This window comes from Parasteatoda tepidariorum, chromosome 10 (assembly GCF_982258835.1).
Source record: "Parasteatoda tepidariorum strain Cologne lab strain chromosome 10, Ptep-v5.0, whole genome shotgun sequence".
NCBI lineage: Eukaryota > Metazoa > Arthropoda > Arachnida > Araneae > Theridiidae > Parasteatoda > Parasteatoda tepidariorum.
In genome coordinates, this window is record NC_141764.1 from 104,198,672 (window position 1) to 104,220,483 (window position 21,812).

A 21,812-nucleotide genomic window follows, 5' to 3' on the forward strand; every position below is an offset into this window, starting at 1 on the left:
CAATAAGTATCATTTAATGCGCTTAAGCTGCAAGTAAACAGAACTCATTAGATATGTTCAAAATGAAGAATAAAACAAAGAAAAATAATAGACAAATTTAAAAAAAGGGGGGGGGGAATAATAAGTAAGAAAATAACAAACAACAGTTTAAGAAGGAAAAAAAAAAAGTTAAAATTTTATTTAAAAAAACCGGGGGGGAAAAAATGATATAATCTTTTCTGCAGCCCACACGATTATATCCGCAAAACAGAGTGCTTTCTGATATTGTATCAATAAAGCCGAAGCAAAATATATTAATACAATAGTGTGAGGAGCACTCAAAAAAAATTTTAAAAAAATAACAGCAAATAAAATAGATCACAAAAAGTAAAAATAAGTAACATGTAAAAACAGAAAATAAAATAAAAGAAAAAAACATTAAAAAGGGGACTATAAAGCGAGTAGCAAAATCAGATCAACTTACAAGGACAGAAAATTTTTCAAGAATGATTTAAAAATGCTTTCGCAGAAGGATTGCCAGATTACAAAATATGAAAACAAAAGATGAAAACAAAAGCGCAAATTGAGTGTAACAAGAGGGTTTTAAAGTGTCGTTCTTACTGCACTGCTGAAGTGATTTGTTATTCTGAGCTTTGACTTGTTAGTTACCAAGGATGGGCCCGAAATGGATGTGCGCAAGGTAATATTATACTGGATAATTTTAGAAATTGATCATAAATAGCATTAGAAGATAGATATTTATTTAAGAAAACATATAAAATAGAAAAGAGAAACATAAATTGCCTGTTTTTGCAAATAATTTTAGCCGTGGATTTGCACGATATGGATTAGCACATAGAAAAATTATTTAAATTAGCAAAGAAAAAATTTTTATCGATAATTTTAACACGGATTTGCCGAAATGGATTTGCATATGGAAAAATTAACAAAGAAAATAAATTTTAGTAGATAATTTTAGCCACGGATTTGCCCGAAATGGATTTGCACATGGAAAAATTGTATGAATTAATAAAGAAATTTTTAGCAAACAATTTTACCCACGGATTTGCCCGAAATGGATTTGCACATGGAAAAACTGCATAGATTAACAAAGGAAATTATTTAGTAAAGGAATTTTTAGTAAATAATTCTAACCACGGATTTGCCCGAAATGGATTTGCACATGGAAAAATTATACAAATTAACAAAGAAATTATTTAGTAAATAATTTTGGCTATGGATTTACCTGAAATGGATTTGCACATGGGAAAATTATAAAAATTAACAACAAAAAAAATTTTTAGTAAAAATATCCACAAAAATATACCATTATTTCAATGATTTTATATAAAATTTTATTACTTTAGTTGGGTATCCATTGTTTTTTATCAAATTTTGAAAGAGTTTATCGATTTGTTTTTTGGATAAATAAATATTACTACATATTCTTTTAATTCTGTTCATTTCATTAAAAGTGGTATTTAAATAGATGCTCCTAGAAACATTAGAATTCCAAGTAACTAGTTTATTAATATTAAAATTAAAATCATTTATTTTATCGTATAAATCAACAAAGCAGATATTTTCAACCATCATAATACCCAAATCCAAAAAATTTAAATTAATATTATCATCATGATTACGAAGTAAGATCAATTACTCAGGGTATATATTACTCAATAAAATAGTAAAATCTTGGAAATTAGAGATAATTAAGTCATCAATATATCTAAAAACAAATTTAATACTAAGAGTATAATTTTTTTCATAATAATGGAAAAATAAGTTAGCTAAGAGAGATGAATAATTAGATCCTTGTGGTATTCCATCAATTTGAAGAAAAATATCCTTTCCATTGTAAAGATAATTACTAAAAAGACAAAAATTAATCAGAATTTCGCAATAATCAAAATCGCAACAAAGGATATTTTTAAAATCATAGTAATAATTGAAAAGGACATCTTTCAGTTTAGAAAGGGGAATGCTATTGAAAAGATCCTGGAAATCAAAAGTCGCAATAGAATTAATTTTATTATGTTTAATGAAATCTAAAATCGGTTGATTATTAGTCATAATCCAAGACAAAACCTTCTTTAGTAATATAGTTAATAATCTTATTTAAGTAGTTAGAGAAAATGGAGCCAGGTTTAGTTAAATAAGTATTAGACCCACATGTGATAGTTCTAAATTTTACTGGAATTTTATGAAATTTAGGACTGATAATTAGGTCTATCACATGTGGGTCTAATACTTATTTAACTAAACCTGGCTCCATTTTCTCTAACTACTTAAATAAGATTATTAACTATATTACTAAAGAAGGTTTCTCTTGGATTATCTTGGAAGTTCAAAATGTAGAGAAAACAAGGGAAAAATTACAGAACAATGAAAGAAGGGGAAAAATAAAAAAAATTAATAATAAAAATAACAAGAAACCAGAAGGGAAAAAAAATCAATCGGTAAAAAGAGGACAAAATTTTTTTTAAAAATCCGGAAAATAAAAGATATAATCTATTTATCAACTCACACGATTATATCCACACAAAAAAAATGCTTTCTATTATTGTATCAATACAGCCAAAGCAAAATATAGCAACACAATAGCGTGAGGAGCACTCAAAACATTTTACAAAAAAATCACAACAAATAAAATAGAACACAATAAGTAAAAGTATCACATAAAAACATTTGCCCGAAATGGATTTGCACATGGAAAAATTATTTAAATCAACAAAGAAAATTTTTAGTAAATATATCCACAATAATATACGATTAAATCAATGATTTTATATAGAATTTTATTACCTTAGTTGGGTAGCCATTGTTTTTATCAAATTTTGAACGAGTTTATCTATTTGTTTTTTGGATAAATAAATATTACTACATATTCTTTTAATTCTATTCGTTTAATTAAAAGTGATATCTAAATATATGTTCCTAGAAACATTAGAATTCCAAGTAATTAGTTTATTTATATTAAAATTAAAATCATTTCTTTCATCGTATAAATCAACAAAGGAGATATTTTCAACTTTTATAATACCCAAATCCAAAAAATTGAAATTAATATTATCATCATGATTACGAAGCAAGATTAATTACTCGGGGAAAATATTATTTAATAAAATAGTATAATCTTGAAAATTAAAGATAATTAAATCATCAATAAATCTAAAAACAAATTTAATACTAAGAGTATAGTTTTTTTTTATAATAATGCAAAAATAAGTTAGCTAAGAGAGATGAATAATTTTAGATCCTTGTGGTATTCCATCAATTTGAAGAAAAATATCTCTTCCATTGTAAAGATAATTACTAAAAAGACAAAAATCAATCAGAATTTCCCAATAATCGAAATCGCAACAAAGGATATTTTTAAAATCAAAGTAATAGTTCAAAAGGACATCTTTTAGTTTAGAAAGGGGAATGCTTTTGAAAAGATCCTGGAAATCAAAAGTCACAATAGAACTAATTTTATTATGTTTAATGAAGTCTAAAATCGGTTGATTATTAGTGATAATCCAAGAGAAACCGTCTTTAAAAATATTGTTAATAGAATTTATTTAAGTAGTTAGAGAAAATGGTGCCAGGTTTAGTCAGATAAGTATTAGATCCGCATGTGATAGTTCTAAATTTTACAGGAATTTTATGAAATTTAGGACTGATAACTAAGTAAGGAAATTGTATAGTGCTAATTCTAATTTTTAATCTCTTATATAAAGCTAAAAAATTTTTAATGACAATATTACTATTTAAATTACTAAGTTTAAAATTTTTACCATTTTTTAATTCCGTATTTAAAAGTTCAACAAAGAATTTTTTACAGAATATAGCATAATTATTGTTAGCTTTATCTATGGGAGTAATAATAAAAATTTTTTGAAGTTGCTAAAGTGATTGAACAATTTTAGAAAAATATATTGAATTGTTACTCTTATTCAAATTATCCTTATTGTTGAAAACAAAGTTTTTAAAGTAATAATAAATACCCCATTTCCATACCTAAAGGTAAAGAGAATCTATTTGATATCTTTAAACATAAACTATTGAGATCATTAACAAAGTATTTTATAATTTCATTGATTGATATATGGTAAATGGGCCTAAATTCCTAAGTTCTAAGTCTTCTATAATATTTAAATTACCAGTAATAATATGTTTATGATGTTTATCAACAAAATCAAAATATTTCTCTTCCTCACAGATTATATATATATATATATATACAGTGGAACCCGCTTAAAAAGTTCCCTTTTAAGAAGTTTTCCCGCGTAAGAAGTTATTTTTTAAAAAAAACAATTACCATAATGTTAAATTTACTTTTATAAGAAGTTTTTTTCCCGTTTAAGAAGTTTCCACTCCTAATTTCAATTTTTTAAAATTTTATTTAAAATGTCTTATTTAGTTTTAACTTGCCCTTACAAACACATGTATGGGTACTGACCACTGACCTTCATCACTCCTTTGTTACAAAGAAAGGTGACTTATCAGGAACAGGTGTGAGCAAAGGAATGTGAACCTTTAGATGAACTATGAAACTGATAAGAATGTAGGGAATAGCTTTGTCATTGTGTCCACCTTAAATGAATAGCCTGGTGACTCACGAACTTCACTGCTGTCCACACCCATTCAATAACTGAAGAGAAAGATACATCTAAACATTTAGCAGCATTTCGTTGAAAATTTTCTTAGTGTAGGCGCTTATGTTATCTTAAAAATCATCGTAAAAAGTTTGATTTTTGTGGAAAATGTCCTGTAAAGGCATTAAGCGTAAAGCTCTATCTATTGATGACAAAGTAAAAATTTTAAAAGCTGTTGACAGCTATCCTCAATTAACACGAGTTCAAATAGCAAAAAATTTAGATCTTCCTGTTACTACGTTAAATGGCATTATTGCTAAGAAAGACATCATCTTAAACTCTTCTTGTTCCGGTGCATCCCAGAAAGTAAAAAAAGTGAAGAAAGGAAAATACGAAAATATTGAAGAGAAACTGATGATATGGTTTAAACAAGCAAGATCCGCCAACATACCTGTCAACGGAACTCTTCTTAGAGGAAAAGCATTAGAGATTGCGGAGAAATTGAATGTTGATTTTACGCCTTCCAATGGATGGATTGATCGGATGAAAAAAAGAGCTGGTCTAGTTTATAAAACAATTAAAGGAGATTGTAACAGCGTTGATTTACAAGAAGCTGAAGAATGGAAAGCTAAATTACCTGAAATTATTTCAGGGTATCAACCAAAGAACATTTTTAACATGGATGAATGTGGACTGTTTTTCAATCTTTTACCAGATAAAACTTTTGCCTTTAAAGGTGAACCCTGTCATGTCGGAAAAAACAGTAAAGAACGTTTGACAATTTTAGTTGGGGCCAGTATGAATGGTATAGAAAAATTACCGATTTTAGTTATCGGTAAATCGAAAAAACCAAGATGCTTTCGAAATGTTAAGTCACTGCCTTGTGATTATGACAGTAATCAAAAATCCTGGATGACAATTAAAATTTTTGAAACGTATTTGAAAAAATTAGACAGTAAGATGCGAAAAGAAAAACGAAACATCATAATCTTCGTAGACAACTGCGCTGCTCATTCCAAGGAGAATAAGTACACTAACATCAAGTTGCAGTTCTTACCACCAAATTCTACTTCTGTTCTACAACCAATGGATCAGGGAGTTATTAAGGTATTTAAGCAGCATTATAAAATGCGACTTGTGAAACGGATGCTGGAAGGACTTGAAAATACTGGAGAGCTAAAAAAAGTCAATATGTTAGAAGCGATTGAGTTAATTGTATCAGCATGGGAATTAATAACACCATCTGCCATTGCTAACTGTTTTCGGAAAGCTGGATTCTCTGACGGAGATACAACTGAAGAATATCTCTTAGAAGCTGAATATGAAATATCAGATGAAGACGAAGAAACAAACGTAAATTTTGTTAATGATTGGAAGTCATTCAAAAATAAACTTAATTTCACAGCATCGTTTGAAGAATATGTATCCGTTGACGACGAAATTTTACCTTGTGATATGCTGACATTAGAGGATATTTGTGATATTACAAATGATACAGAAGAATTCAGTGAAACTGAAGAAGATATTGCTAAACCACCTAGCTTTTCTGATGTCAGGAAAGGGCTGGATACTTTTAGGAAATTTATTTACACTGTTGAAAATGTACCCCCGGAAATGTTTAAATTTTTACAGCAGTTGGACAATTTTCACTTAAAGGTAGGTGAGAAAAGACAAAAACAAACCACTTTACACGATTTTTTCTCACAGAAATCTAGTCAATTATTGTAACAACGTATATTACATTGTATGAAACAAAAAATAAAGTAGGTTACTTTGTTTTTATTTATTAGCAATTTTTTTTCTAAATGAATATTAAAATTCAATATTTATTTCATTAGGCTGAGAATTTAATATAAGTTACACAATTTCAAATTTTTTGGTTTTTTATTAATGTGTTTTTAAGTTTCACCGTTTAATAAGTTTTCCCGTTTAATAAGTCGTTTCTTTCCACTCCCTTGAAAAACTTCTTAAACGGGTTCGACTGTATATATACACTGGTTATCATAAATTAAGGAAAATTCACAAAAATCGCGATAACTCAAGAAATTACACATGGAATTTTATGAAACTTACCCACAATATACAACACATAGTAAGGTATTAAACAACATAAAAAGAAATTATCAGACATTAATAGTAGTATAGAAATTAGCACATGTATAAAATAAACAAATTGGAAGTATCGGTTTGCAATAGAAAAAGTACCTTTAATATGGAATATGATTGCCTCTAGAAGCAATACAGCACAAACAGCGATGTGTGATGCTTTCAATTATGCGGTCTATCAGTTCAATAGGAAGTGAGAGCCATTGCTCTTGTAAAGCAGTTGCAAGCGTGGCAAGGGTCTGAGGGGGCGGATTGATGGCAGATACACGCCTCCCTAGAGCATCCCAAACGTGCTCGATAGGATTCAAGTCCGGGGATCGAGCTGGCCACTCCATGCGAGTAATTGTTTCCTGTTGAAGATAATCATCAACAATGCGAGCTCTGTGTGGTCTTGCATTATCGTCCTGTAACAGGAAGCAATCACCAATTGCCCCGGCATATGGGCGCACATAAGCATCAAGGATGTTGTCGCGATAAACCTGAGCATTCACGGTTCCCCTTGGAAAGACATGGAGGTATGTGCGCCCTCCTAAGGATATGCCTCCCCAAACACAGACACTGCCTCTTCCGTATGCATCTCTTTCACGGATGTTTGATGGATGATAACGGGTCCCAGGTTCTCTCCATATCAAATAACGTCTACTGTCACTTTCTAGACTAAACCTGGACTCATCCGTAAAGAGAACAGGCCTCCATTGATCTGACGTCCAGTGGACATGTTGTCGGGCCCACTGCAAACGGTCTCTCCTATGGCGTGATGTGAGCGGCACGCAAATGGCTGGTCGTCTCGCATACAGACCACCTTCGTGGAGCCTTCTGCGCACAGTTGACGTTGACACCAACCTTCCGGTGGCTGCAGCAAGAGAGGATCTAAGATGTGTCGGAGTAGCGGTTCTATTCCTGCGTGCACTTAATGTCAAATATCGGTCATCGGCACTGGTCGTAACAGTTGGCCGTCCTTGACTGAACCTCCTAGATGCCGAATCTGTGGTTTGAAATTGCCTCCAAAGTCTATGAACCACAGATGGACTCACATTTAGCCATCTGGCCACTTCTGATTGACTCTGCCCTGCCTCTAGTCTCCCGATGGCTCTCCATCGTAGTTCTTCAGGCAAATGATGCCTAGAGGTCATTATTACGAATTGGCTATCTCAGATTTTCAATGTCGCAATCACAGTAAAATTTGTGTGCTTTCTCTCAAACTTGGACTTTTATGCTCCAGGCAGATGACGTAAGCCGAGTGCAGCGCCACTAATTTGCATATTGCAATTTTACTCAGCTACTCTTAGTGGACAACATATGCAAATTTTGCACGGTTTGGCTTACTTTTGAAAGAGTTATCGCTATTTTTGTGATTTTTCCTTAATTTATGATAACCAGTGTATATAAATATATATATATATATATATATATATAAGTTCAAAATGTAGAATAAAACAAAGAAAAATTATAGACAATAAATGAAACTTATTTTTTTTCTTAACTTTCTTCGTGTTTTCTTGTATTTATTTATTATATATATATATATATATATATATATATATATATATATATATATATATATATATATATATATATATATATATATATATATATATATTTAAATTCAAAATATATATATATATATTTTGAATAAACAATTATGTACATTCTCCGCAAAGTGGACACTCCCGTAACCAGACGAGGACAGCCATTTTGGCCCTGAAACGTTATTTTCTATCTCTTCAAACCGGACAGTACTTTTTCTAAATTTAAAAAAAAAAACTTTCTGCCTTATATTGCAAGGGAAAAAATTGCAACTTTTCACTATTTTTAAACAACTTTTCAATCAAAAATCACAAATTTTTTTCATAAAAAGTGAAAATAAAACTAATATTTAGCGACGTAATTACTTTTCCCATCAATTTTTGCTTTATTATCTGTTAATTAGTTAATACTTTTTTAAATAACTTATGCAAAATTGCAAAGCCAATTTTCAATCATTCAACTGTCTTATGCAAAAAATATTCTTCAAAAAATTTGGATATAGTGAACCATCGGTTATAGTGGACACATTACTGAGTCCGCAGACGGTTCACTATAGCGGGGTTCGACTGTATATATATATATATATATATATATATATATATATATATATATATATATATATATATATATATATATATATATATAATATATAAGAAATTCAACTTGAGATCATTGGATAATTTAAATCACAAATTAAATTTAAATCAAAATCGGAAAATTTAAATAAACAAAATGGAACTCATGTAATTACCACAGACACATTTAAATCTAGTGATCTATCTAAATTAATCAAAAGTTTTGATGCTAATGAAACAGATATAAGCACATATTTGTTGTTATTCGAAAGACAAGCCACGCGAATCAACATAGATAAAAAAGAATTTGTCATTTATTTAATGGGACTTTTACCACTTAATATTGTCCAAATTATAGCTCAAGAGCCAGAAGAATCCACTTCGAACTATGATTAGGTAAAAACTTTGCTATTGAAACGTTTCAAACTTTCCCCTGAACAATTTAGACAAAAATTTATTTTCCACAAACAAGAACAGAATGTTTCTTGGCGAGATTTCGCTTACAGCATTATTTCGAAGAATGGATAACCAGCATCAAAATTACAGATTTTAAAAGTCTTACAGAACTAATGATAGTGGATCAATTGAAACGAAAATTGAAGTCGGAAATTCATAATCATTTTATAGATGATTTACATAAGATCATTGAACTGAAACCTTTCATAGAGCAATTAGAAACATATGAAACCGCAAGAATCCGAGTAAACAAAATTGATAATAAATTTTAAAACTACCTCCCACCAAAACAAAACAAAGATCTCTGCCTCTTCTCAAGCTCCAGCTTTCAATATCAATGCATCCTGTTTTTACCCTACCAAAAATAAATTGTTGAATACAAAATGTTATTCTTGTAATAAGTGCAGCCATATAAGTATAAATTGTGATAAAAATATGGTTAAATGTAGACATTGCAATAAAACTGGCCATAAAAGCAATGAATGCGCAGAAAAGAAAGTACTTCATCACAGTGTTCAAAATACAAGAATTTTGAAACAAATATTCATTTTTAATTATAAAATTTCAGCAGTTTGTGACACTGGTTCAGAAATTAGTATGTGTAGCCCTGCTCTCTTTCAAAATTTAGGGTATATTCCTCTTAAACCCCCCGCTATTGTTGTAACAGGTATCAGCTCAGAACAAATTTCCCCCCTCGGATATTTTAAGGCAGATGAAAGCATTGATAATTTTGTTTTAAATGCTAATATTTATGTAGTAGAAAACATGCAATTTGATTTTATTTTGGGAATGGATATTTTAAGTTGCTTAGACATTCATTTTTCTAATGGTCAATTCACTTTTCAAAATTCGAGTATACCAAAAGTAGTAAATATTAAATATAAATCACAGTAAATATAAATAGTAAATATAAATCGCATAATTCCTTGCGAAAATAAAAACATTAATTTTATTCCCCACCAAAGCGGAAATCAAAGCGCAAACATTTCTTTCACTGCTCCATTCAAGGTTAGCAATAATACACAGTCACCCACTCCTATGTTAATTTATGATCAAAGAAAGGCTCACTTTTCTGATTCTGTTTTGACTTTAGAAAATTCGAATATTAATGAGGCTTCACCCAATTATGAAACTGAAACTTTAATAAAATCAGTCATGGCGTCTCCTTTCAAGGCTAGTGTAATGCCCAGATGCAAATCTTTAATTTATGATCAACAAATCCCTCCACTTTCAAATTGTGTTTCTTCTTCTGATACTTTTCAGTCAAATAAATATTCAAATAATTTAGAAGTTTTTTCTTTCTTAACTCAGATCTCAAATGTCATTGATCATAATGAATTCGATTTATCACATATACTGAATAAGAAATTAAAGCAAGATTTAACTCTTTTGATTAATAATCATAAACCGTCTCAGATTAAATCCTCGGACATTAAAATGAATATTATTTTAAAGGATGAAATTCCCATTTCCTAACATGCTCGTCGTTTGTCATTTAAAGAGCGGGAAATAGTTGAAAAACAAATAGACACCTGGTTAAAAGATGGTGTTATTCGTGGAAGTTGTTCAGATTTTTGTGCGCCTATAGTCCTTTGTAAAACGAAAGAGAATTCCACGCGAGTTTGCATCGATTATAGGAAATTAAATTAAAAAATTGTTCGAGATCGATTTCCCTTACCCCTTATGGAGGACATATTAGAACAATTAGGCGATGCACAGGTAATTTCTTCTATTGATTTGAAAGCAGCGTTTCATCATTGAAGTTGAAGAAAATAGCCGTAAATACACATTCTTTATTACGCATAATGGCCAATACGAATTTTTACGGGTACTAATTGGTTTGGTTAACAGTCCCAGTGTTTTTCAGAGATATATTTTACATGTTTTTAGAGAATTAATTAAAGATGAAACTTTAGTTACTTATTAAGATGACATTTTCATTCCAGCAAAAAATGATGAGGAAGGTTTTAAAAAAATTAAAACGTGTTTTAAAAAAAGCTGCTGATAACGGATTAGAATTAAATTTTAAGAAATTTCAATTTTTAAAACGTTCTATAGAATGTCTCGGTTACATAATTGAAAATGGCAAGGTTCGCCCTTCACCCTCTAAAACTTTAGCAGTTAAAAATTTCCCGCAACCTAAAACACATAAAAAATTAATGAGTTTCCTTGGATTAACAGGATATTTCCGTAAATTTATTCGAAATTATAGTAAAATAGCTAAACCTCTCAGTGATTTGCTTAGAAATAATGCTGATTTTAGATTCGGTAAGGAACAAAAAGAAGCTTTTCAAAAGCTCAAGATAGCCTTAACGAATGACTCAGTCCTTCATTTATATAGACAAAATTCTGAATTAAGGCTCCATACAGATGCTAGTAGTTCTGGTTTTGGAGCAGTTCTTCTTCAAAAAGCAGACAATGGTAAATTTTATCCAATTCATTATTTTAGTAATAAAACATCCCAACAACAAGAGAAATATAGTAGCTATGAGTTAGAAACTCTTGCCATAGTTGAAGCACTTAAAAAATTTCGAAACTATTTGTTAGGTGTAAAGTTTAAAATTATAACCACTTGCGCTGCTCTCCGAAGTACAATAAGTAAAAAAGAAATTATTCCTAAAATTGGGCAGTGGGCGTTGTATCTTGAGGAGTTTCACTTCGATATGATACATCGGCCTGCTACACAAATGAAGCATGTTGATGCCTTAAACAGAAATGTTGCTCTTATAATTCAGCATGATGAGGTAACCATGAAAATAGCAGCTGCCTAAAAGGAGGATGAGCAAATAAACACTATTAAAACATTAATTGCCAATGGAAATGATAATATACACTTTATTAAAAATGATATTCCTTATCGATACGATAATGGTAGGGATCTTTTAGTAATACCAGACGCGATGCAAAATGATATCATTAAAGAAGTTCATAGTAAGGGACATTACGCACTCACTAAAACTGAAGAAGCTATTAAACAAAATTATTATATTCCTGGTCTAAAAGCAAAAATACAATCTGTCCTAGCAAATTGTGTTGACTGTATTCTATACAACCGAAAGTGAGGAAAGAAAGGTTTCTTACACCCGATTCGTAAAGAAGATGTACCTTTAAGTACATACCACATTCACTTTATAGGTCCATTGTCTTCAACAAAAAAGAAATATCAGCACATTTTTTTCTGTGTTTATTGGTTTTTCGAAATTTGTATGGCTTTACCCCGTCAAAAATGTAAGTGCTCAAGTTGCTTTAGAGAAATTGCGGTTACAACAGACAACTTTCGGTAATCCCTCCAGAATTATATTAGACCGTGGTGGGGCATATGTGTCTAAAGAATTTAAGGACTATTGTCTAGAGGACGATATTCAACATATTCTTATAACTGCTGGAGTGCCTCGTGGAAATAGGCAAGTAGAGAGATTGCACGAAACTCTCATTCCCATTCTCACAAAGTTATCCATCGATAACCCAATGGACTGGTATAAACATGTGAACGATGTGCAGCGATTTATAAATAGTACAATTTCCACCTGTACGAACAAAACGCCATTTCAACTAATGATAGGAATACCCATGAAAAACAAAGAAGATTTACGGATTAAAGAAATTTTAACAGACGAATATGAAAACTACTTTATGAAACAATGAGAAGATCTAAGAAGTGATGCACAGCAATGAATTATGGAAAGTCAAGAGCAGAATAAATCAACCCACAACAGAAAGTGCAAACAACCCCACAAGTACAGAAAAGATGACTTAGTGGCGATTCAAAGAACACAATTTGGAACTGGTTTAAAGTTGCGTCCAAAGTTTCATGGTCCTTACAAGATTGTTAAAGTGAAATGCAATGACCGATATGAAGAATAAAAAGTTGGGCAACATGAAGGTCCTAACTTAACAACCACTGCTGTAGACTATATGAAGCCATGGACAAATTAGTGCATATTTACTGATGAAACGATGCAACTTTGATTTTTTTCCTTCAAAAATTTTTTATGTATTTGTTATTTGTTATGTTTGTTTTGTAAACTGCTTTGTTTTTTTTTTTTTTTTCTCTTTCCAGATTTCTTTTTAGTCAATCTGTTTCGAGGACAAAACCCGTCAAAATAGCCGAGTGTGTAACATGCGAGACAACAGTCTCTCTGTTAGTACGCCAGATGTCGCTCGGCTGAACGAAATGCATAGAACTTTCCAGATGCAAAGGAAGAGTGAGTCAATTGGAATTGTCTGTTGAAGTTGTTTCCATGTGAAAACCGGTAACCTTAGTAGTTAAGAGTCTGAGTGACTATGTTATTAGTTAGTTGAAGTATGTTTCTGTGTGAAGCTTTAAAACCTGTGTGGTTCGATCTTAATTGGTTAAGAGTCTGTGTGACTCATGTTATTATTAAAGAATAAGCATAATCATTAATGGTGTTGAGTGACTTTACTAATGGTAACAAATACCATTACATATATATATATATATATATATATATATATATATATATATATATATATATATATATATATATATATATATATATAGCATTTCTTTTATACATGCTTTTGATTTAGGAACATTTAGTAACTTAGATATGTACTACAAGTATTAAATATTAGAAACGAGCACTAAGTTGAATGAATAAAAAATCTTAGAAGATTATTTTTCCAACGTTAGAAAATTATTTGAAACATTAGAAAAAAATTTGAAATTATTAGATATGGGCAATATGCAATAGAGTTGCCAGTTTTAAACAGGGTTCCAAGTTTTCCATCAAAACTGCCTTTTAATTGCAATTAGATTTCATGATGCACAAATAAATAAATTATAGATAAAAGCAGTGTTTCTCATGAAAACCAAAAAAAGACTTAAAAACCTACTCTAATATATACATAGTTTATTAATCGAATCCCATAAGTCCAGAGCCGGATTATACCTTTCGTAGGCCCTAGGCATAGCCGTTTTTGGTCCCTCCCCTCCTTTCCTCTTTTCAAAATATATGCTAAAATTTTCTTGCATATTTTTTTTAAAATTTTTATTAATATGGATTTTAATTTACAAATTTGTTTATCAAACTTTATCTGCAATACCAACATACTTCCGATATTGCAGTTGATATCGATAATACCATTATGATTAGTTCGATCGATAACTATGTAAACACTTCACGTCAACAATACAACAACAAACCAGCAAAGAAAACATTGAAATTGATAGTGAGATTAATTACAAGAAATATTTATACTACAAATAGCTTCATAGTTTTCATGATACTACTATGATAACTAAGTGAAGGAAATTAACATTGTCAAAAGTAAATCTTTTGAAATTATTTATAAATAAATTTGCAAGGTAGGTTAAATGTTTACTAATAGAAAAAAAATTATTTAATACTATTTTAATAAAATGTTTGTCACGTTTTTTCAAATGAGTCATTTTGGAATTCAACAGCATAATACAAGATTTCGTTGAATCCAAAAATTGCAAAAAAGTAACACATTAGATCATAAGATTCTGCAAAATAATTTATTACCGAAAAATATTATATTTTTATTTGTATCTTCATAATTTTGTGCAGAATACACTTGTTGTTTTCAAAGCTAAATTATTTTTGTCAGCAAATTTTTTTCTCCCAAGTTTTTCGTAGGCCCCTGAATTTTGTAAGCCCTAGGCACGTGCCTAGTGTGCCTATAGGTTAATCCGGCCCTGCATAAGTCATATAGAAAGTCATATATTTTATATTTATAGATATTTATAGAAAGTCATGTATATTAAGTAATATATTTTATAGAAAGATTCATTTGCAAAAACATAGTATCATTGTGTTAAAATTATGGTTATTTAAGGATAGCTATTTATTAAATAAACATTAAGAAAAAAATTGAAACAAAAAATTTTAAAGTTTTAAAAATTAATATTTTTTTAATAAACGTCAAAAAATTTAATAAAGGTAGGAGTGGAAGTTTTACAAGAAATAATAAAAACTAGATTCTAGACTCATTTACACGAACATCATTGACTATTAATTATTACCGTGGGTTTGAAATTGGCTATTTTCCAGGTTTTGGCTAAAAATTGCATTTTTCCAAAAATCAAATTTTCTAATCTTGCGGGAGACTGCATAATAATAATGAAAATTTTTCCAGTTACCTAACATTTAAAAAAGAAAATTCCTTTTCAAAAAATGGCTTTCAGATATTCAAATATATTTAAATTATGAACATGTTGTAGCAATCAAGACTTTTTTATGTAAATGTTAAAATGTATTAAGACCAGGAACAATTTAGAGAGTATAAAGATTAGAAAAAAAAAATAATCTAATGAAATATTAGCACAGACTATTGAAAGTACTTAATAAATTTTGTATCTACATGAAATATATTTAAAAAAATTTGAATAAAACTTCCGGCTGTGCAATTGAAAAAACAACATAAGTGACAAGCACCATGACAAGTTTTTTCTTTATTTTTCTAATACTATCAATGCTAAAATAGAATTTCAGAAAACTCATGATTGATTGTTTTTTGATTTTTTTTAAACAAAAAAATTTCGCAATATTTATCTTATCATACAAAAATACTAAATATATAAAAATCACAATTTTGAGTTTTTTGTCACTTTTGTAGACTTTTCTATTGCTAGGTAGTATTCTAATACAGGTTATAATTTTTCATAAATACAAGTCTGAAAAAAAATTTAAAACAAATTTAATGAAAATTTACAAAAAAATTTTATGTACAGCAATATCTAGCTCATCATACAAAAATGCTAAATATATAAAAATCTCAATTTTGAGTTTTCTGTCACTTCTGTAGACTTTTCTATTGCTAGGTAGTATTCTAATACCGGTTATAATTTTTCATAAATACATCTCTGAAAAAAAATTTTAAACAAATTTAATGAAAATATAAAATAAAAAAATAGTACATACAGGTGATGAACTTTTTGAAGAGAAGCATGTTTCAGAAATGACCTAAAGAAAAAAATTTAAAAAAATATATATTATAAATAAATATTAAAATTATTTAAATATAAAGAAAACAAAATTCATTGAAATAACACACTCTTTTCCCGAAAATATCATAAATTTTTGATAAAATAATTGATAATATTGTAAGAAAAACTTACTGCGTTATTGTAGTGCTAGAGTCTTGAAGCTAAGACAATGGTACAATTATTAATTTTAGTGCCCCCAATTCTAAAATTCGTTACAAAATTTCAATTAATCCATTATAAGGAGGTTAGCAAAAATAATTTGCTCATAGGATAAGCATTAACTATTATAAATATATTTTTACATTAACTATTATAAATATATAAATTGTCAATGATGCTGTCGATATATCTTATTTTCAAAAGATAAAATTGGCGACATTTTCTATCTTAACAGCACTGATTGAATGTAATTGAATTTTACAGAGAATTCATAACACGCTTTTTAATAATTCTTTATCTTTGATTATTTACATAAGGAAAGCAAATGCAAAATCAAAACCCATAGGCATCACCCAATCAAGGGTTTGAAAACAATCAAATACCATGTGTTTATTTTTGCTCATTAGTTAGGCTTCTAAAACTTGTTTCTATAAATGACATAAAATTGACAGTAATTGAAATAAAAAAAATTGAGTACCAGCAGCAAAATTAATGGAACGAATTTGCTTAATTGTTGTAAATTTTGATAATCTTGAGTTGACCGCAAACAATAGCATCATTTTTTTCACGCTAAACTAGCTACTTTCAACGACCAGTTGGTCTGTCTCTTAAAATAAATAGAATTTCAAATATTTGGAGATTTAAAATTGCACTGTCAAAAATCAAGGCAATATATAAGTACACTGAAGAGCCAAAAAAAACTGGTATACCTGCTTAATATGGTGTAGGGCCCCCACGAGCACGCAGTAGTGCCGCAACACGGTGTGGCATGGATTCGATCAATGTGTGAAGTAGTACTGGAGATAATTGACACCATGAATCCCGCAGGGCTGTCCATAAACCAGTGGGAGTAAGAGGGGGTGGGGATATCTTCTGAACATCATGTTGCAAGGCATCCCAAATATGTTCAATAATGTTCAATAGTGTCTAAATTCAGAAGAGAGCTGCTGGCCACCAAAATCCCCAGACATGAACATTAATGAACACATTTGGGATGCCTTGCAATGTGATGTTCAGAAGATATCCCCACCCCCTCTTACTCCCACTGGTTTATGGACAGCCCTGCGGGATTCATGGTGTCAATTATCTCCAGTACTACTTCACACATTGATCGAATCCATGCCACGCCGTGTTGCGGCACTTCTGCATGCTCGCGGGGGGCCTACACGATATTAGGCAGATATACCAGTTTTTTTGGCTCTTCAGTGTATAACAAACTCATAACGCTCAAGTGAGATTGCTGAGAGTGGGTTTGTTTCTTGCATGTACTCATGGTGTTATGGTCAATTTATAAAAATATTTAGTAGTATAACATATGCAAACATTAAAAAAAAAAAAAACGTGCTAATTATTTCAATGGCACCTTTGATGGATGATTAATCAAACTAGCAACTTTTTCAAAATCATAATGTGCACTTAATTACAATTATTAACTATGCAAGCCAATTAATTTCATTTGTAGTTTTTTCAAACGAAATGAAATTTAACTGTTATAATTTTTTTAAGTTAAAAGAATACACAGATATAAAAAAATAACAATAATAATACATTTTGAAGTAAAAAATAAACTTTAAAAAAAATTTAGATTAATGGTACTGTTCAAGAACAAAAAGGCATCATAAACAAGTAAATGAGTATTATGTTAAAAATCAGTCTTCACATTTATTTACACATTTAACTGCTAATTAAAATGTACTTTAGCTTACCAGCAAGTCTTATTTAACTTTTTTAGGCTGATAGAGAGATTTTTGCCATAAAAAAAACTTTTCTAACAATTGAGGGCCAGGAGTTGAAACTTATCTGACCTAAGTCTTAAATAAGGGTACTCAGATATATAATTTCTGTACATTCAGGGTATCTATCTATTTCCTCTCATCTTCTACTTATAGTTTATAAGGACCATGTGCCTGCGATTGCTTTTAACTAATGAGAACAAATTTTAATATTGTAATGCGTTGTCAAAAAGATAGTGCAGCATTTTCCCAATTGATCTAATTTCTACATCGGTGTCAATATTTTTGTTATTCAAATAAAATTTAGCAGCATTCACAATAATTATAGATTTGTATAATATTTATGATATTGTCGCATTCAATGCACTTATGTGTATTATAGGTGATGTGCATAAATCAAAACCTATACTTGTTTGCAAACTTGACTTCATTGTACCAAAAACTGAAAAGAACTGATTTTTTTTATGATATTCTGATTTTTTTTTATGATGAATTTTCATTGAAAGAATAAAGTTTGAGAATTTAAAATTCCTGATCAAAAAGGATTTAAACAATTAACTATTATTAACAGTTGGTATTACAATGTTTTTGAATTAGCTTTAATAAATTTAAGAGCCTTAAAATTGAAATGCCATTTGGACGAATAGAAAAATGTTGATTCCAAGATAGCGTACGTTTTAATGTATAACAATGATTTTTCTCAATGAAATGTATTTCACTATATAACGCTGGATAGAGGCGATTGTTTAAAAAACATTTGTTGAAAATTTGCAAACTGCCTAAAAAAACGATCCAAATCAAAGCTCCCTTTCTAGAGTTATTGGTGAACATTAATTTCGTTTTTATATATCGATATTCTTGGGCTGGATACAGAGTTATTTTGTCGCAGTGTTGGAGAAGCAAAAATACTATCTGTTTGCAGTTTGAACAATTATTTATTTTAACCCCTTCCTTCTCGCTCCCGTGAAAATGACGGGGTGAGTTTTGGCTCGCTATTTCTCGCTCCCGTGATATTGACAGGCTGGAGTGTTCAGTAGTAATGCGCCAATAATAATACAACTAATTCATTTCTTTTGCCCGGAAAACATTTTATTTCTCATTTTACACACTATATAGCAGTACCAGGATATTTTTAAGGTAATTGTAAATAGTTACTTCATTTTAAACTAGATACTAGCACTAATCAAATATGTGTATTTGGCAAAATAGACACTTTTATGACCGTTTTCTTAAAAATTAACCGATTGTTAAGGGGTTAAACTACATATGACGATATTTTATGAAGGACTTTGAAGGATTAAATACATGTGTGCCAAAGCACGGGGTTCCCAAGGAAACGTTACAACATCTTAAGAAAAATAAACAAGCTAGCACACAGCAGCTTGACAGCATAAAACAATAATATGAAGCAATGATAACACAACATCTGAAGTATTTATACAAATAACAGTTGCGTCCGATTCCTAATATCCCAAGCATTGAACATATCATTAAAATAAAGAAACAGTTTACACATCCCTCTCCTTAAAATAACATTTAAAGAGATATGTTACTCTTCTAGAAAGGTAACAAACTTGAACTTTACATTATGGTGGGTTAGGAAAAAGCCTAATACAAGGGAAGATCAGACTGATTAGTCAAACTATTTCCAACACCGAGTTTAATTTTTATTTTGATGAGTTGAATTTCTAAAATGAAGTTACAATTATTCTAATAACAAAATAAACTGGAAAAGGCAACAAATATAATAAAAAGAAATTTGAATTAATTTAACTGATTTAGCACTGTTTAATCACGCACAAAACTATTCAGTTATGTGCATGATTGTGTAGTGCTGATTAATAATGATTTATTGATTATACCTAGAAACAAATTTTTTTTTTTCTGTTGCATGAGATTTTTGAGACGTCTTAAATACTTTTGTATTGGTGACTTTAAATTAGCAATTCCTTTCTCTCTTCAAGCTCCAGCAGTTCTTTTTTTTTTATGAAATTTTCAGTTGATTTCTTCGTTGAAATGTATAAGTTAAGAAAGTTATTTATAACAGGGAGTCGCATATATGCTGCAAAAAAATTCTAGGCGAAGGCACATCAGGAGGAATAAAATTGCAAAGAAATTCATACATGGAAATGTTGTAGTATGCTGCTAGGGTGCTTCCCCATTATGAACTGTTTCTTTCTGTGCTTTTGAACAAGTCATAATAGGGGAAGCACCCCAACCGCATAGGACGACATTTTCGAGCAGGGATTCTTATGCATTTTTAATCTTGATGTTGCGCCCTATCTTCCCTGGAAGTATGTTGCAACATTTATACCATCCCTATTATACATAACATTTTTAAACTTGTACATTTCGACAAAGAAAAATATCATTTAAAAAGAATCAATCAATTCAGAAGCAAAACTAATTTCTGATTTGAAATCTCCACACCTGAACACGGCCCTATTAAGTATTTGCATAAATGCAATATAAAATTTGTCCCAGTGTTATTTACTTTTTGTTTTACACTATTTGAAGAATGAATATTCAACTAGTCTAAAATAATAATATAAGGAGTTTGTGTGTCTCTCTGTAGAATTTTTTAAGCTAACTTCTAGATAAGTTGGCTGCTTGAAACAATTTTAGACCCAATCGGAAAAAAGTCTCTTTAAGAAAAAATTTAAAAAATCAGAAAAAAATAGCTGATTTGAACTAGTCCCTTTGGGAAAATATGTTAAAAAAGAAAAACGAGTTTTTTTGCATACTATTGCAGGAGTCTGTTTAGAAGAAATTTGGGTCCGTTAAATATCTTTTCATAACAACGGACCCTTCACAAAATATTTTAACTTAAAAACGGACTCTTCACAAAATAATTTATCTTTTATTCGGACCCTTCACAAATTTATTTATCTTCATTATTGTTTTGTTAATCAAATAAATCCTTCCCAGGAAGGGAGGTAAAGAAAGACAGATGTAAACAAACTAAGTTTTGTCTTCGTCAGACGCTTCTTCCAGTATTCATTCGAAATGAATATTCTGCATTCAGCAGTATAGGCTAAATACCAAATATTTGTAGGTTGCATCTCTAATTTAGTAGCAGCAATTGCTGTTTATTTCTTAAAATTTAATTTTTTTAATTATAATTTTACAGTGTTGAGCATAATCTTGTATCTATTTACAATTTAAAAACTCCTTGAAAAAGTTTTTTGCAATAACAGGACCCTATTTGCACAAATGCATAAAAGCAGGACCCTGGTTGAAAGAATGTGACTTAACGCTTATTTTATATTCACAAATTATGAGTAATTTTTTCAAAATTTTACAAAAACGGACTTTTCACAAAATGTCTGGACAGACCCCTGTATTAGCAATAAGCATTGATGCAATTTAAACTGAATTCTTTTTTCTTTCCATTTATTTAAAAAAATAACGTAATTTTTTCTTACCTACTGCTCTATTTAATCGAAATCAAATTTCACTAAAAGCTTATTGATAACAATAAATCCTTGATTCATGTCAGATAAGCAATATGAATGGCAGGTGGGGTTGACAGGTTAATATCAGAATGAATTAGTATTTCGAGAATCAATATGTTTATTTTTGTTTATAGTTATGTCTTTGAAAAGTATTTTATGAACAACTTTTGATTTAAAGTTCATATTTTCACACGCCAGAACCTGATGGTCCTGATACAAAACAGACTATATTTTATGTTACAAAATCAACATATTTAGTTTCTTGACTT

The 21,812-nt window shown here is 29.8% G+C and overlaps 1 protein-coding gene across 7 annotated transcripts in view; it reads right to left on the reverse strand.

Moving 5' to 3' along the window:
* Positions 1-21,812, reverse strand: part of LOC107446553 (methyltransferase-like protein 25B) — a 65,714-nt gene that overhangs the window by 21,997 nt on the left and 21,905 nt on the right. For all 7 annotated transcript variants that reach the window (XM_071184369.2, XM_071184373.2, XM_071184371.2 and 4 more), the window contains exon 7: positions 16,132-16,173. In XM_071184369.2, coding sequence (XP_071040470.2) covers positions 16,132-16,173 — 42 coding nt within the window. The remainder of the gene's footprint in view (positions 1-16,131; positions 16,174-21,812) is intronic.